Below are 17,910 nucleotides of genomic sequence, written 5' to 3' on the forward strand. Positions count from 1 at the left end.
CTAGTTAAAGCCATTCTCCTGTTTATGGACACTTGGGCTGTTACCACTTTTTGTCTGTTATGAACAAAGTCGCTATAAACATTCTTCTACAAGTCTTTGTGGACATCCGCTTTCATTTTTCTTGGGTAAATATATAGGAGTGGAATTGCTAAATCATAAGGTAGTTGTAGGTTTAGTTTTAGAAAAAACTATGGACTGTTCCCCAAAGAGATTGTATCATTTTACCCTCTGACCATCAATCTGTGAGAGTTCTGGTTACTCCACATCATCAGTATTTGATGTGGTCAGTCCTTTCACTTTTAGTGATTGTGTGATAGTGTTATTGTGGTTTTAATTTCCATTTCCTTGATGACTAATATGTTGAATACTTTTTAATTTTTTATTGGTCATTTGTATATTTTTCCTTTCTGAAATATCTTTTCAAAATATTGTCTACTTTGAATTAGGTTGGTTGGTTGTTATTGAGTTGTGGGAGTTCTTTATGTATCCTGGATTCCAATCCTTTGTCAAATAGATGCTTTCTAAATATTTTTCTGGCAGTGAGTGGCTTGCTTTTTACTTCTCAGTGCTGTCTTTGGATGAGCAGATATTTTAAATTTTGGTGAATTCTATCAGTTGTTTTCTTTCATGGCTACTATGTTCTGTGACTTAAGTAATCTTTTTTTTTACTCTCCAAGTGGCAAAGGTATTCAGATATGTTTTCTTTTAAAGTTTTGTCATTTAATTTTTATGATTTATCATTCATTTGGAATTAATGTTTGTGTATAGTATGGAGTAGAGGTTGAGGTTTGTTTTTCTTATAGATATCTAATTTTTCCAACATTATTTATTGAAAATACTTTCCTTTCACTACTGGATTGTTTTGGCGCCTTTGTCAAAAACCAACTGAAGTTATAAAGTATGGCTCTGTATCTGGGCTCCATTTGTTCAGTCTATTTGTCTTTCCTTATGCCAGCATCCATGCTTCATTACAGCAGCTTTGTGCTTAGTAAGTGCATGAGGTTAGGTGTAGTATATATGAGTTCTTCCTTTTTTAGTTATAGGATCAGAAGTTGAGCCACTTCATTTATGTTGGTCCCCATGAAAATAGTAATCTTCATTTCTTATCCCCATTTCTAGTTGAATAATATAGTTGAATTTTTTTGTTCTCACCTGTGAGAGAAAGCTAAAATTGCTGTTTTTTCCCCCTGGGTTCTCTTCTTTTATAAAGTTATTTTCCTGATTGTTGTTATTCTGTAAGTTTTCCTTTTTGCCTCCTCTCCCTATTTTTTTGCCTGTCTGGAATTAAATCTCAAATTTTCTTGAGTCTGGGTTCCCTGCCTACTATTTCTGGGAACTTTTATTTTTTAAGCTCATCAAATGGCCCCTTTAATTAAAGATTTGCTTATTCAGATCTTTTACTCTTCAGTTGTTTTGACTTGGGCTAGAAGACAAGCATAAATATCAGAATCACTGGGAGAGACTTTTTTCTTTTTTCTTTTTTCTTTTCCTCGAAGAGACTTTTGAGGGAAGGGCAGTTTTCAAAGGAGCCCCTTTTTGTGTCTTTCATTGAATCCCTATTTTCCCGTTACCTGCCAAATATAGACATTTCCGTGCTGTCTATCTTTGTCTCTTTCACCATTCTCATGATTTAGTTCCTACCCATGTACTGTGTGGTATCTACTGTCAATCTTTCTTACATTCTCTTTTAGGCATTTTTACTTAAATATCTCACTGTCACTTCACACTGAACCCAACAAAAACTGGTTTTTTTTTTTTTTTTTTTTTTGACAAAGATACTCTTTTTATTCCAGTCACAAATCTTGTCAGCATTTTCTTTCAGAAAGTCTCATGTGTTTAGGCCAGGCGCAGTGGCTCACACCTGTAACTCCAGCACTTTGGGAGGCTGAGGCGGGCGGATCATGAGGTCAGGAGATCGAGACCATCCTGGCTGACACAGTGAAACCCCATCTCTACTAAAAATATAAAAAATTAGCCGGGCGTGGTGGCGGGCACCTGTAGTCCCAGCTACTCAGGAGGCTGAGGCGGGAGAATGGCGTGAACCCAGGAGGTGGAACTTGCAGTGAGCCGAGATCATGCCATTGCACTCCAGCCTGGGCCACAGAGCGAGACTCCGTCTCAAAAAAAATAAATAAATAAAATAAAGTCTCATGTTTAATCTCTTCTCTATTTCCATTATCAGAGCCCAGTCAGATCTTAGTACTTTATATCTAGGTCCAGATTCATCTCTAGGGCTCCAGGCAGCCTCTGGTCCGTTTCATCCTGCATGCTGTGCTAGACTAGCAATGCTCTTTTTGTGCCACCCTGAACATCCCTCTCCTGCTTAAAAACATTATTTTCCTTTTCCTTGCTTTTTCATTTTTATCTTTCTTCTTTTCATCACCTTCTTCTAAATTCTCCATCTCTTATCTCCTCATTATTTCTCAGACTTTCTCTACATGCCCAATTAGCTTTCTTCTTGCAGAAGTACACTACACTCATTCACTTCTGCTCATTCTCACTTCTGGGCCTGAGCTTCTATTTCCTTTGCCAGGAATTCCCCACCCCTAACCCTCTGTGCTCATCCAGAGTTCATCTCTTTTTCTGCATGTTGTGCTCAAGCCATGATAAACTTTTCAATTCCATGGACAATGCCCTGTTTTCCACTCCCTACCTCACTTTGTTTGCCAAGATGTCCCTATAATCCCTGATTGGCCTATTCTTTAAAAACGAAGCATAAGTGTTACCCTCCTCTGGCAAGTCTCCCACTAATATCTTCTAAGAAGGATTAAGCAATGCTCTGTATTCCCACAGCAACTTGCACATACTGCAGTTATATGTTACATTTTCTTAATTCTTTATTTATATCTCTCCCACATTAGTGTCTGCATTTTTTGAGCATATTAAGACCTTATGTCTTATTTATCTTTTAATAAATATTGGTTGAATGATTGAATTAATTTGGGGGTAACTGGGAGGCTTTTCCTCAGTTGTCTACAGTCATTGAAAAGTGACATGAGCATAGTGGATTTAGGACAGTGTTTTGAAACTTTTTAGCATTGTAACCCTGTTTCATATAAATCTTATACATTGTACATTTCAAATGGGTAATTTTTGTGGAATGCAAATTATATGTGAATAAAGTTGTTAAAAAAAGATGGGCTGAACAGTCTTTTAATGGGGCTTGTAAAGTAGCCTGATACAACAGTCCTGTAGTCTTAGACAGCTGTTGGTAATTAAGTGAATGATAACTGCACCATTTTGTTCTGTTTTGTTTTGTTTCTTTTTCTTCCATTGCCTGGGCATCTCCACCAGAAGGGAGGTTAAAGAAAAAATGAGAATGATTCAGTTAGCAACACTTTGCCACTTAGTAAACAGCCACTCTTAAGTTTTTGTGAGTTTTAGAGTTGAAAATATTTTTCCCAAAAAGAAGTTTGTGAGTTTTGGAATTCCTTAATGAACAGTTAGTTTATATTTGCCTATAGCTTTCTCGTTTCACCAGAGTACTCTGTGGGTGTTAAATGTGATTTTCCTCAAAGCCATTAGACATATTTAAAGGTTAGGTAATTTTATTCTTCTCAAGAGAATGTCTTTCTTAAAGAATATAATGCTAATGTTAAATTTCAGTCAGATTAAGATAAAGTTTAGTTGGGAAGTTTCAGACCTTAGTTTACTGAGTACTAAAACAATATTACATATTGTGGAAACCAAAATTGAAACAGAAACCTTGCTGTCTACCCTTTAGGAGCTTACATTCTGTTTGGGGTTGATATGATTAATGATTTTTAATTTCTTTTTTTTTTTTAATAGGTCACTACTGTTTTTAATGAAGCCACATCATCTTTCGATTTAAATCCTCAAGTGTTACAACAGTTAGATAGTAAACGTCAGCAGGTCCAAATGACAGTTACAGAGACCAACCAAGAGTGGCAAGTGTTGCAGTTGAGAGTGCATACTTTTGCTGCCTGTGCAGTTGTGAGCTTGCAGCAGCTTCCGGAGAAATTAAATCCTATCATAAAACCATTAATGGAGACAATTAAAAAAGAAGAGAATACACTAGTGCAAAACTATGCAGCTCAGTGCATAGCTAAACTCCTTCAGCAGTGCACAACAAGGACGCCCTGTCCCAATTCAAAAATTATTAAAAACCTCTGTAGCTCACTTTGTGTGGACCCATATCTAACTCCTTGTGTCACATGTCCAGTACCAACACAAAGTGGCCAGGAAAATTCTAAAGGTATATACCTAAACTTTTATTTGGGGTAGAGAAATAACCTTTTAAATTTGTTTTTGTTAAGTTATGGGTATAATTTAAGCACAAAGCCAGTTCATGTTAATGCTTTTTCCCATTCTGAGATAAAATACTTAATTATAACAAAACTCTTTGTTACATGAATTTGCACATATTGCTTATCAGTCACAAGCCTTTAAGTTCAAATAAGCCATTCATAGATCTAATAGCTGATATAAGATGACTGAAATCTGTAAGACAGGTGTTCACCTTTACCTTTGCCTTCAAAACCATCATTATATGGTTTACTGTCTCAAACTAGAAAAGTTGATTGTGTCAAATGTTATTTAATGAATTTTTTTTTTTTTTTTTTGCTTAATCAAAGGAGCAACCCTGTTGACTGAAAAAGTTATTATAAAATCTTTGGTTTCCCTAATTTAGTGCATGTTTTATGAGATTAGTGAAGTGAACTTTTAGTACTTTTGGTAAATAATACTTAACCAACTTTTTTGTTTTCACTTGGAGAATTTATATGGAAAATGAGAACTGCCTTCTGCAGGCGGGTCTTAAAGACCAATGTTTCCCTCATACGACTCAGTCCTGTATGATTTTTGTATGTGTGATTGTTAACAAGATATTGGGAGAACAAATTATTTGAAATGTAATAGACTTACAGCTTTGGTGCAGCATAGATCTTGAAAAATATGTGAATGAACTGGAAGAAGAAGATGGACATTTTGAATATTAACATCTTAAAAATGCAATGGGGTCATTCCCCGCCCCCCCGTTACCTGCCCTACTCCATTGCTATGTAAGGCAGCATTATTTTGCAGTGGCCAATGTTTTTTTGAATTCATGGTGACTCTGGACTTGACTTTTAGAGAAAATTTGTTTGAGGTATTTTTTAATGTTTCTCGTTATGCTTAGGCACAATAATTTTTTAAAAAGTAGTAGACCAGGCCGGGCACGGCGGCTCACGCCTGTAATCCCAGCACTTTGGGAGGCCGAGGTGGGCGGATCATCTGAGGTCAGGAGTTCAAGACCAGCCTGACCAAAATGGAGAAATCCCATCTCAACTAAAAATACAAAATTAGCCAGGCGTGGTGGCGCATGCCTATATCCCAGCTACTTGGGAGGGTGAGGCAGGAGAATGGCTTCAACCTGAGAGGTGCAGGTTGTGGTGAGCTGAGATCGCACCATTGCATTCCAGCCTGGGCAACAAGAGTGAAGCTCCGTCTGAAAAAAATTTAATTAATTAATTAATAGGCCGGGGCCAGGCGGTGGCTCATGCCTGTAATCCCAGCACTTTAGGAGGTCGAGGTGGGCCAATAACTTGAGGCAAGGAGTTCGAGACCAGCCTGGCCAACATGGTGATACCCCATCTCTACTAAAAAATATATATAAAAATTATCTGTACGTGGTGGCACGCGTCTGTAATCCCAGCTACTTGGGAGGCTGAGGCACGAGAATCACTTGAACCTGGGAAGCAGAGGTTGCAGTGAGCCAAGATTGCACCACTGCACTCCAGCCTAGGTGACAGAGTGAGACTCCATTTCAAAAACAACAGCAACAACAATAAAAAATTAATAGGCTGGGCATGGTGGCTCATGCCTATAATCCCAACATTTTGGGAGACAGAGGCGGGCAGATGGAGTGAGCTCAGGAGTTTGAGACCAGCCTGGGCAACATGGTGAAACCCTGTCTCTTCAAAAAATAAAAAAATTACCTGGGTGTGGTGGTGTGTGCCTGTAGTCCTAGCTCCTCAGGAGGCTGAGGTGGGAGGGGTGGATCGCTTGAGCCTAGGAGGTGGAGGTTGCAGTGAGCTGAGACCGTGGCACTACTGTCCAGCCTGGGCAACAGAGCAAGACCCTGTCTCAAAAAGAAAATTAAAAAAATATATATATATATATGCGTGTATATATATATACACACACACATATTAACTGAAGGCACGATAATTTTTTCATGTGCTGTTTATCATTGTTCAGATGATGACTGTGACCTGAATTGTATTAGGTATAAATCCTATTTAAATAGACTATTTTATTGCCATTCCATTGTCTAAAGAAAATGTCATTGGCCTATAAAAGTTGAGGCCTAAAAGACATAGTTTAAAAATGTTACATCTCTTATGGAGCCGAAAACATTTGGTATCACCAATATTATGATTAAAAGATTATTTGACTTTTTTCTTATTAGGATCCACCTCAGAAAAAGATGGAATGCACCATACTGTCACCAAGCACAGAGGTATAATTACACTCTACAGGCACCAGAAAGCTGCCTTTGCTATCACAAGTAGGCGAGGTCCTACCCCCAAAGCAGTAAAAGCTCAAATAGCAGATCTTCCTGCAGGAAGTAGTGGAAATATTCTTGTTGAACTTGATGAGGTAAATAGTTTTTTTATTTGAATGCTTTGATTTTAAACAAATATCTGGCTTACAAATTGAGAACTAAGTTGTATTAGCTTCCAAAACTGTTTTTAAGTGAAAGGACTGGGATTAATTTTTGGAGTACTCCAACAATATGATCCAGAAAAATGGCAAACTTCAAATTTCTCATGTCTCTTGTAATTTTTACCAGCTTAACTTTATCTTCCTAGGCAAGACAGCCTTGTAAACTAATTCAGTCCTATAGCAGTGACTGTAGAGAAGGTGTTGAATAATAGTGAAAGCTAACTTTTCTCTGTCCTTTCAATGCACAAATGTCATATAATTGCCACCCACCTGACTTTTTTAGTCAATTTGATGTTTATTAAATGCATAGTGTGAGGTAGGGTTCTATATTTTCCATATGAACAGCTATTTATCCCACTATTGAATCCTTTCCTCTCTGATTTATAATGGCACCTCTGTTATATATCATGCTTCATATGTGTGAGGGTTTCCATTATTCAGGCTTTCCATTATTTCCCATTGGTCCACCTGTTACACAGTACAGTCTTAACCAGTGGTTTTTTAAAAAGTGTTTTGTTTTGAAAATCTCACAGTCACATTATTAGCAATGAAATGAATGCTCTCTATGCATTGCAAGGCATAGGAATTTACCTCGGTTCAGCAGTAAACCATCAATACTAAAAGACATGTTTCTGTAAAATACAGGTCTCTTTTAAGTTTCTTTTTAAAATCAACAGCTTATTATCTGTATTTCCCTTAAAACATTCTGTAAAGTCTTTTTCACTGACAATATTTCCCTATAATAATTTTAATAAAAATTTTACTGTGATTTTTATATTTATATCTCTATAGTTTACATAGTTATTCCTCCAATTAAACATAATTTTAAAAATATATATTAATATCTTTGGGGGGACAGATTTATGGACTAATTACTACTGAATAAGAATTATTAATCTTGGGGTTAGCTTAAACAGATGATCTTGTTCTATCCCTTAAGTGAGTATAAATAAGGACACATCATTTTGTCTATCTTCTTTCTAGCTGACAAGTTTCTTTGGGGTAGAGAGAAGGAGGAAAAGAAGAAATCACTTAGGACTATCTCTAGGAACAGCACATATCCTTCTGTTCCTTATACTCAACCCCAAAAAAGTGTTTTACTTTTGACACAAAAATCTAGTTAGGTGTTGTAGGCCCCTGTAAATTTAATTATTGGGAAATGTTTATAATTGTGATAAACATGTCTAATAATTGCTTACTTGGTTAGTGATAACCTTATGAATTCTTAGATGGTGACTTTTAAATTCTCTTGATAAAATTTTAAATGTATTATGATTTTTTTCTGAAATTCTGTTTTTATCTAACATTTAATTTTAAGGCCCAGAAGCCTTATCTGGTACAACGGAGAGGAGCTGAATTTGCTTTGACAACTATAGTAAAGCATTTTGGTGGTGAAATGGCAGTGAAGTTGCCACATCTCTGGGATGCTATGGTTGGCCCATTGAGGAATACAATCGACATAAATAATTTTGGTATACACATATTTTTATGAGTCCAGTTTTTAACAGATTTTAATGTCTATTAATTAAATATTTCCTTATAAAATAAAAATGCCTCTATGCCTCTACCTGTTTATTCCAGACCAGCTGGTAAGTTTTAAAATGGAAACTTGGTTTAAAAAACACACACACACATTAATTTTAAAAAAGAGATACTTGGGTTGGGCGCGATGGCTCACACCTGTAATCCCAGCACTTTGGGAGGTCCAGGTGGGCGGATCACTTGAGGTCAGGAGTCTGAGACCAACCTGGCTAACGTGGCAAAACCCCGTCTCTAGTAAAAATGCAAAAATTAGCTGGGTGTGGTGGCACACGCCTGTGCTCCCAGCTACTCTGGAGACTGAGGCAGAAGGATTGCTTGAACTCTGGGAGTGAAAGTTGCAGTGAGCTGAAATTATGCCACTGCACTGCAGTCTGGATGACAGAGCGAGACTCTGTCTCAAAAAAAAAAAAAATTTTTTTTTTGGAAGAGATACTTGAAATGGATCATTATGTTTAAGTTCTTTGGTTGCTCTACATGTAGTACCCCAGCACTTAAATTAAGGTCTTGGCATTTAATTTTAACACTCAAAAGCAAAATTGACTCTCCTATGCTAGCTGAAAAAGTGCTAAAGGTTTTTGTGTGCTCTAGATTTTGAAAAATTATTTGCCAGATAATACAGACAATATATTTTAACAGATGGAAAATCCCTCCTGGAAAAGGGAGATAGCCCTGCTCAAGAATTGGTGAATTCTCTGCAAGTTTTTGAAACAGCAGCAGCTTCAATGGATTCTGAGCTTCATCCCTTGGTAACTAACTAATGCAAGTGTAATATTTCTTCAAATAAAACAAGTGATCTTATTAAAAAGTCTTAAGGTTTAAAAGGTACAACTTTGATGTCATCCTTAGTAATTGCATTTTTCTTTGCTGTGGTATAACTAGATTCCTCCTTTACTAACAGTGCAACTCTTGTGGGCTTTGATGTAGACCTGGCTGCTTGAATTTGAGAGAAAACCCAACCTGGAAGCTTAGAATGTGGGGGAATTGAGGGAAGGACTCTGATGGCACAGGAGCCAGACATAAATAGGGAAGAAAACTGCAGCCCTGTTCATCCAGATGATCCTAATAATATAGCTCCAAGAAAGGAAAAGCATACATAATGAAATCTGTTTCCTAGATAAGTATAAAGGTGAAAGGAGTTATCTGCCTAAGGTGAAGCTGGTCAGTGCAAAGATAGAACATTGGTTTGTGATTTTTTTTTTTTTTAACTATTAAAATGTTTCTTATAAAAGAATTAGGACAGAGGGAGGAGGAAAATAGAGAATTATCTGGTTTTTTTTCGTAAGAGAGTATTATTCTTTTCATGTATCTTCAATAAGAAGCTCTCTGCAGTTTACCCCATTTTGAAGGGTATTAGCCCAGTTCTCTTTTGTTATTTAACACAAAAGGGAAAATCTATCAGAGGGTAGAGAAGAATGGATTTTTTTGTACATAGTAATAAAGTATGTCCTTTTACTTGTTAAAAGTTCTGCTGATTTACTATTAGTAAAGAAAAATAGGCAGGGTGTGGTGGCTCACACCTGTAATCCTAGTAGTTTGGGAGGCCAAGGTGGGTGAATCATGAGGTCAGGAGTTCAAGACCAGCCTGGCCAATATGGTGAAACCCCATCTCTACTAAAAATATAAAAATTAGCCGGGCGTGGTGGGACACGCCTGTAGTCCCAGCTACTCGGGAAACTGAGGCAGGAGACTCACTGGAACCCGGGAGGCCGAGGTTGCAGTGAGCTGAGATTGTGCCACTGCACTCCAGCCTAGGCAACAGAGCAAGACTTGGGCTCAAAAAAAAAAAGAAAAAACAGCAAAAAAAAGAAGAGTCCATCTGTATGCTCTTAACCTCCATAATTAGCAACATGCATTCAGCTGAACTGTAAGGCACATCAAACTGTTGAACAGATACCTGGCTCATCAGCATTAATTCTGGTGTTCCATGTAGCAGACATTTAATAATAAGGTGCTGTCATAATGCTGTTGTGATTATAACACCTATGGTAAGCCAGAAAGCTACAGTGGAGGATACCTACCGAAGTATGGTGCTAGAATAAAATCGGGAACACTCAAGCCACTGAATAAAAAATATGTACCTAAACCTAAATTAGTGCTACCAAATTTGGAGGGGGCTGGTGATGTGTGGTGCTGTTTTTCCAGCCTCAGTAGAAGAATCTTGCCAAGTACTTTTCGGTTTGTTTCCTGTTAATTTTGGAAAGAATTGAGTATTCCTGTATGCCTAAGAGAGGATATGAGCAGAAGAGAGATTCTATACCCTTTTTCCCCTTCTTTTTGAAAGAGTTGTAATACATTAGTTTAGATTTGGATTCGATTTCTATTGAGAATGTTTTGACAGTAATGTTTTGAAGTATTTGGAGGTATTTTTAGAGTCACTTAGAATATTGAAAACTTTCCTGAGTATGGGCTATTATAGTTACATATTAAACAGTATTTTCCTAATAAGAATTCTAATTGCCATTAACTTTTTGTTTTTAGTTGGTCCAGCATTTGCCACATCTTTATATGTGCCTTCAGTACCCCAGTACTGCAGTGAGGCACATGGCTGCTCGTTGTGTAGGAGTCATGAGCAAAATAGCTACCATGGAAACAATGAATATTTTTTTGGAGAAGGTTCTTCCATGGCTGGGAGCAATTGATGACAGTGTCAAACAAGAGGGTGCAATTGAAGCACTTGCCTGTATCCTTTTTTATTTGACAAACTGTTGAGGAATTATATTCATTTCACTTAAGGATAATTAAAATGAAATTGATGTATTCAAATATGCACATAAATAACCTGCCTTGTTCCAAAAAATGCCTATTCTTTTTACATCTTATTTTGAAATATTTTCGTATTTTATTACAAATATGTTACAAATTGATTTGCATTTTATGATAAAAATTTTCACATGGAAAGTTTGGAAAATTGCTATTAATTTTAAAACATCTTTTTAATAGGCAAAATAGTTTATGTACTTTATGAACTATATGTCTAGTAAGTGATTTATTTGTTTATAATCAGTATCTTATTAATCAGGTATTCTGTAGGTAGTCCTTATGTTATAAACATGTTATGTTTTTAAAGTTTGTTCATTAATTGGGTTTAAAATGACCAAAATATACTAGATAATTAGAAACATACAGGCAAGCCCTTTGCTAAGGGTATGGCAGCAGCTAACATTCTTTAACTCAAAGTATCTGAAAGATATTTCACAGAGCACAAAAGATGGATGAAGATCAAATCAGTAGAACTCTGGTTCAAAAATACTGAAGATTACAGGAGAACTGCGCTTACTAGGCTCACTATATCCTGCTGGTGATTGTCAAGATCCTGGTGGGAAATTTGGAATTAATCTTTGAGTGACACTCAGTTGTATTCCTTTACTTACAATGTGACTTATTTTATTTTGCCATTGGAATCCCAGACGCTTGTAGCAATTTCTCTATGAGAAAAATCTTATTAGTAAAGCTTCTTCTGGCTTTCCTCAGAAGAAAACTGTAATTTTATATTCCTAATCATGAGAAAGTTACATAATATTTTCCAAGAAGCAACAAAATGGGCAGATACTGTTATAATTGAATCATAGGCCTGGAGGGTCAGTCTCTTCCCTCATAATACAGATGAGAAAATGATGAGCCTTTTAAAAAGTTTCAATCTTGGTATCAATTTGTTTGTGAAAATGTGTGTCTCGGAACCATTTCAAAATTTCCTTAATCACTCACTCAGGTGTAATGGAACAACTGGATGTTGGTATTGTTCCATATATTGTCCTTTTAGTTGTTCCTGTATTGGGAAGAATGAGTGATCAGACAGACAGTGTGAGATTCATGGCCACACAGTGCTTTGCAACGCTAATTAGACTCATGCCACTTGAGGTAAGTCAAAGATACTTGCTGTATAGACTTAATGTTTTCTATAACTTGATCCATAATAATTGTAACCCTTTTTAGGGCCAGGTACAAAGGCTCATGCCTGTAATCCCAGCACTTTGGGAGGCTGAGGCAGTTGGATCATCTGAGGTCAGGAGTTTGAGACCAACCTGGCCAACGTGGGTGAAACCCTGTCTCTACTAAAAAAATACAAAAAACAAAACAAAACCAATTAGTTGGGCATGGTGGTGTGTGCCTGTAGTCTCAGCTACTCAGGACCCTGAGGCACGAGAATTATTGGAACCTGGAGGCAGAGGTTGCAGTGAACCAAGATCGTGCCACTGCACTCTGTCCTGGGCGACAGCAAGACTCCATCTCAAAATAAAGAAAAGAAAAGAAAATTAACACTTGTTAAAGAACATGTCAGGCTAAAAAAAAGAAGGCATTATTTCAAAAATGTTTATATTACAATAATTAAGATTTTTAGGCTTTTAATTGGTACTTTTTTTCTTTAACACAGAGTTTTAATTTAAGTAAAACAGGAAATCAGACACTATGATTCCTAAAAAAATTTACTAATGCTTTTCTAGAAATAGAATTGTTCCTAAGTTTTTCTGGTAACGTCTACTTGTAGACTGTGGGCTAAAGTTTAGGCAAAAGATAAATTTGAGAGATGGTAATTAAGACTGTAAAAAGCAAATGAGGTCTCTGTGGGAGTATGAAAAAGAAGACTAGAAGGATCATGTTGGAGCATTTTGGAGTACATTCATGGGGACGCAAATAATGTATGGCCAGTGCAGGAAACTGAAGTGGCTTGAAACACAGAAAGAGCCAGGAATAATTCAGGAAATGGTAGGTATGGCATGTCATCCATGTTGTAACATGTACAAGTACTTCCTTTTTATTGATAAGTAGTATTCCATTGTATGGACATACCACATTTTGTTTATCCTGTCACCAGTTGATGGATATTTGGATTGTTACCAGCTTCTATTAATAGTTATTATGGGCTGGGTGAGGTGACTCATGCCTGTAATCCCAGCACTTTGGGAGGCCACAGCGGGTGGATCACTTGAGGTCAGGAGTTCGAGATTAGCCTGACCAACTGAAAATACAAAATGGTGAAACCCCGTCTCTACAAAAAAAGGAACAATACTACTCTGCATTTGCATTTGTAAGTCTTTGTGTGGATGTGTGTTTTTATTTCTTTTGAGTAAATACTTAAGAATGAAATGCCGGGTCATATGGTAAGTTCGTTTAATTTTTTTTATAAAACTGCCTAATTGTTTTCCAAAGTAACTGTATCATTTGACATTCCTACCAGCAAAATAATGAGTTATAAATAGGATAGCCTCTTTGTAAAACAGTTTGGTTATATCTGGTAAAATTGAAGATACCCAGCCTAATGACCTGAAAAATTCATCCTACATATATACCCTAGAGAATTCAACACATTTTTTCAAGAATTTTTTTTTTTTTTTTTTTTTTTTGAGACAGAGTTTTGCTCTTGTTGCCTAGGCTGGAGTGCAATGGTGCGAGTTCAGCTCACTGCACCCTCCACCTCCCAGATTCAAGTGATTCTCCTGCCTCAGCCTCCCAAACAGCTGGGATTATAGGCATGTGCCACCACACCCTGCTAATTTTGTATTTTTAGTAGAGACGGGGTTTCTGCTTGTTGATCAGGCTTGTCTCAACTGCCCACCTCAGGTGATCCTCCCGCCTTGGCCTCCCAAAGTGCTGGGATTACAGGTGTGAACCACCATGCCTGGCCAAGAATATAACATCACTTATAGGAGTCTAAAACTGGAAATCACCCAAATGGTCATGGAGAGTAGATATGTAAATTGTGTACTGTTATACTGCAAGAAGACACAGACACAGTAATATTCATGAATCCTTAACATAGGATTCCTTTTTTATTAAATTCAAAAACAGGCAAAAGAAATTTGGTGATAAAGGTATAAAGAAAAATAAGAAAGAAATTACCATAAAAGTCAGTGAAATGATTACCTCTTGAGGAAAGGAGAGAGAAGGTTATGATTGGGAAGGAGCATATGGGATCTTCTGGGGTGACTGCAGTGGTATTTTTCTTGATCTGGTTGTACAGATGTTTGTTTTATAATTTACTAAACTGTTTCTTAGATTATTTCTCTACATGTATATTTTACCTCACACTAAAAAATGTATGAAAAAAAATTACTGCAACAACACAGATACTAGACCATGGTGTCAAAAGACCGAGGTGTCATTCCCAGAATTGTTTTCATCCTCTGCTTCCTACATTTTAACTCAGATTCTTTTAACTCCGAGGCCTTCATCCCACTTTTAAACCAAATGTGTTGTACTTAGTCTCCTTGGCCCTTTCTTAGCTTTGAAATAAGTGAGCAGTGGGAAGCTATTATGTGTTCTTTAAACAAAGGAGATGATGACGCTGTTTTTGTTTGTTTTTAAGGAAAATTAGTCTAACAGCTGAAAGTCATATTTTAGGAAAATCGGTTTAATAGCCATTTAAATATGGATTAGAATTCAAAGTGCACCAAAATAGAGCTCACATCCACTGTGAGGTGATAAAGGGTCTAAACTCTAACACTTAGCAATAGTCTTTTGGAGTTTTCTTGGTTGGTTTTTTGTTTTGTTTTGTTTTGAGATGGAGTTTTGTTCTTGTTGCCCAGGTTAGAGTGCAATGGTGTGATCTTGGTTCCTGCAACCTCCGCCTCCTGGGTTCAAGCAATTCTCCTACCTCAGCCTCCCTAGTAACTGGGATTACAGGTGCTGGCTACCATGCTAATTTTTTGTATTTTTAGTAGAGACGGGGTTGCACCATGTTGGCCAGGCTGGTCTCGAACTCCTGACCTTAGGTGATCTGCCCGCCTCAGCCTCTCAAAGTGCTGGGATTACAGGCATGAGCCACCCGGTTTGTTTGTTCTTAAGGAAAAACAACAATACTTGATAACAGATTGACAAAAGAGATTTTGAACTTTAGGTATTGAGAAAAGATTAGTAAGACTCACTTTGATAGATGTGAAAATTACAAGACTGTGATACAGATTTTGCTTCTGGCCATGATGGAAAAACGGGCAACAGATTTATCCTCCTACCTTAACTAGAAAACCAGACAAAACGTACCAAACAGTGGTTTTCAGGCATTGGACGACAGGCAGCACTGGATAGTGAACTATGAGAGAAACAAAACAAAGGAAGTGCCCTGGCTTATTGCCTGAAGCCATATCACAGAGAAGGGAAACCCAAAGAGAGCCCAGTAGTCTTGCTGAACTGAAGAGTTAAGACAAAATTTGCAAGACAGAGTACCTGAAGGTAGGTACTGCACAGACAGGAGGTAGCTGCACAGAGAGAAAGCTCCAGAGGTTCACAGGGGGTTCTTCCAAGCTTTTGGCTGAGTACTCATCTGCATGTACTATGACAACATCTTTGAGACTGAGGAAGGAATCACTGTAGAAAGGAGTAGGTGGAGCAATTTCCAGACCTCACAGAGGGCTGGGAATAGTTTGTATTTCCACTAAGGAGAGTAAGAGTAACAAGACCTTCTACCATACTGAGCATCAAGTCCTTAGAAGCATATTGCCTCAGTAATAGGGCCAAGTTAGCCCTTGACAAAAGGCTGATTTGGATCTTCCTGGATAAAGCTTAAAAGCAAGCCTCAATGGGATGTAATTAATTTCAGCTGAACTAAATATTGCCCAGAAAAAAAAAAAGCCTCACCATATTTAAAGGAATAATTAAAAAAAAAAAACAAAAAAAAAAAAAACTTAAGATGTTTGACATTCACCAAAAAATTACCACACCCAAAAATATGTCCAGTAACTGGGGGAAAATACAGTCAATAGAAACAGTCCCCTGAGGAGACCCATATAATAGACAAGGACATTAAAATATACTCCAGGGCTGAGTGCAGTGGCTCACCTCTGTAATACCAGCACTTTGGGAGGCCAAAGCAGGCGGATCCCTTGAGCTCAGGAATTCGAAACCACCCTGGACAACATGATGAAACCTTGTCTCAAAAAAAAAAAAAAATATATATATATATGTATATATACACACACACACACACACACATACACATACACATACACATACTCCATATGTTCAAGGTAGAGGAGGAAAGCATGAGTGTGATGAGCACAATGAAAAATATAAGAATGACCCAAATTGAACTTCTAGAGATGAAAAATGCAGTTATAAATAAAAACACACTGGATTGCATTAATAGCAGGTTAGACATACTGTGGAAGAGAATATTAGTGAATTTGAAGATATATAGCAATAGAAACAGGAATGATGTCATGAAAGTTCATTCCAGTTCCTCTTTATTTTCATTCTCTCTGTTAAGTCTTCATAGAAAAAGTCATCTACTTTTCCAAAATGCATGTTGTCAAAGAATCTTGGAATATCAACCAGTGATTTTTATAGAAACACTAATTCCCTGCACTGTTAGTAACTTTTGCTGATTTTTATGGGAATTGGAGTGAGAAAGACACTCACAAGAGGGGTTGCTGGCACTGAACCAATATTTGTGACACTTGGGTTTAGGGTTTCATTGTTAGGGAATGGACCTAGCTATGTAGCCCTATGTCTTGTCATTTCTTAAAATTTCCATGAGAATAAATATATGAAGATTTTGTTATTTGTAAAGCATTTTGCAGAAAGACTTTAATGATTATCATTATGTTGTTAGATGTTCTAAAATGTTCGTTTTTATCTTAGTAAAGTTAATTCCAAAACCTTTGAAAATAGACTCATTGTACATACCTCACTGCCCTAATGCTATTTTTAGTGTTATGTGGAATATATATTTTAGTTAGATTTAATTGAAATTCTGTTTCCAGAATTTTAAATTTCTTAAGTTGGGAGACATCATAGGGCAGTAGTTCTCAAATTTTTTGGTCTCATGACTTTTTTGGTCTTTCATTTTTTATTAATAAAAAACATGTGGCTAGGCATGGTGGCTCAGGCCTGTAATCCCAGCACTTTGGGAGGCCGAAGTGGGCAGATCACGAGGTCAGGAGTTCAAAACCAGCCTGGCCAACTGGTGAAACCCTGTCTCTACTAAAAATAGAAAAATTAGCCAGGCATGGTGGCACGCACTTGTATTACCAGCTACTCAGGAGGCTAAGGCAGGAGAATCACTTGAACTTGGGAGGCGGAGGTTGCAGTGAGCTGAGATGGGGCCACTGCACTCCAGCTTGGGCGACAGAGTGAGATTCCGTCTCAAAAAAAAAAAAAAAAAGTTATGGTGTCCAAAATGATGTTGTGAAATATATCAGACCAATTAATATATCTTAGTTCATACACTCATCATTTTTTGTGGTGAAAACCCATTTAATTAAATTTTAATCTTTTAGCAGTTTCCAAGTGTACATTATCATTAACTGTAGTCACCATGCTATACAGATCTACAGAATGTATTCATTCTAAATAAACTTTGTACCCTTTAACCAACATCTGTCCATCTCCCCTCAGTCCTCTCCCCTCCACCTACTAAGCACCTAGCAACCACTCTTCTACTCTGCTTCCATGAGTTTGACATTTTAGATTTCCACATATAAGTGAGGTCACATAATATTTGTCTTTCTGTGCCTGGCTTGTTTCCTTTAGCATAATGTCATCCAGGTTTATTCATGGTGTCACAAAATTTCCTTCTTAGAGGCTGAATAGTATCCAATTATATATAGATACACTACAGCTTCTTTATCCGTTCATCACATAGACGAACACTTGGGTTGATTCCAAATCTAAGCTATTGTGAATAATGCTGCAATGAACACAGAAGTACAGATATCCCTTCAGTGTACTGATTTCATTTCCTTTGGATATATAACCAAAAGTGGGATT

The 17,910-nt window shown here is 37.1% G+C and overlaps 1 protein-coding gene across 2 annotated transcripts in view; it reads left to right on the forward strand.

The window, feature by feature from the left end:
* The window catches only part of BTAF1 (B-TFIID TATA-box binding protein associated factor 1), a 106,327-nt gene that overhangs the window by 62,349 nt on the left and 26,068 nt on the right, over nucleotides 1-17,910 (forward strand). For both annotated transcript variants that reach the window (XM_007963543.3, XM_007963538.3), the window contains exons 20-25: nucleotides 3,790-4,216; nucleotides 6,410-6,600; nucleotides 7,985-8,138; nucleotides 8,845-8,954; nucleotides 10,687-10,888; nucleotides 11,918-12,066. In XM_007963543.3, the coding sequence (XP_007961734.1) occupies nucleotides 3,790-4,216; nucleotides 6,410-6,600; nucleotides 7,985-8,138; nucleotides 8,845-8,954; nucleotides 10,687-10,888; nucleotides 11,918-12,066 (1,233 nt within the window). The remainder of the gene's footprint in view (nucleotides 1-3,789; nucleotides 4,217-6,409; nucleotides 6,601-7,984; nucleotides 8,139-8,844; nucleotides 8,955-10,686; nucleotides 10,889-11,917; nucleotides 12,067-17,910) is intronic.

The sequence above is a fragment of the Chlorocebus sabaeus genome, chromosome 9 (assembly GCF_047675955.1).
Source record: "Chlorocebus sabaeus isolate Y175 chromosome 9, mChlSab1.0.hap1, whole genome shotgun sequence".
Lineage (NCBI taxonomy): Eukaryota > Metazoa > Chordata > Mammalia > Primates > Cercopithecidae > Chlorocebus > Chlorocebus sabaeus.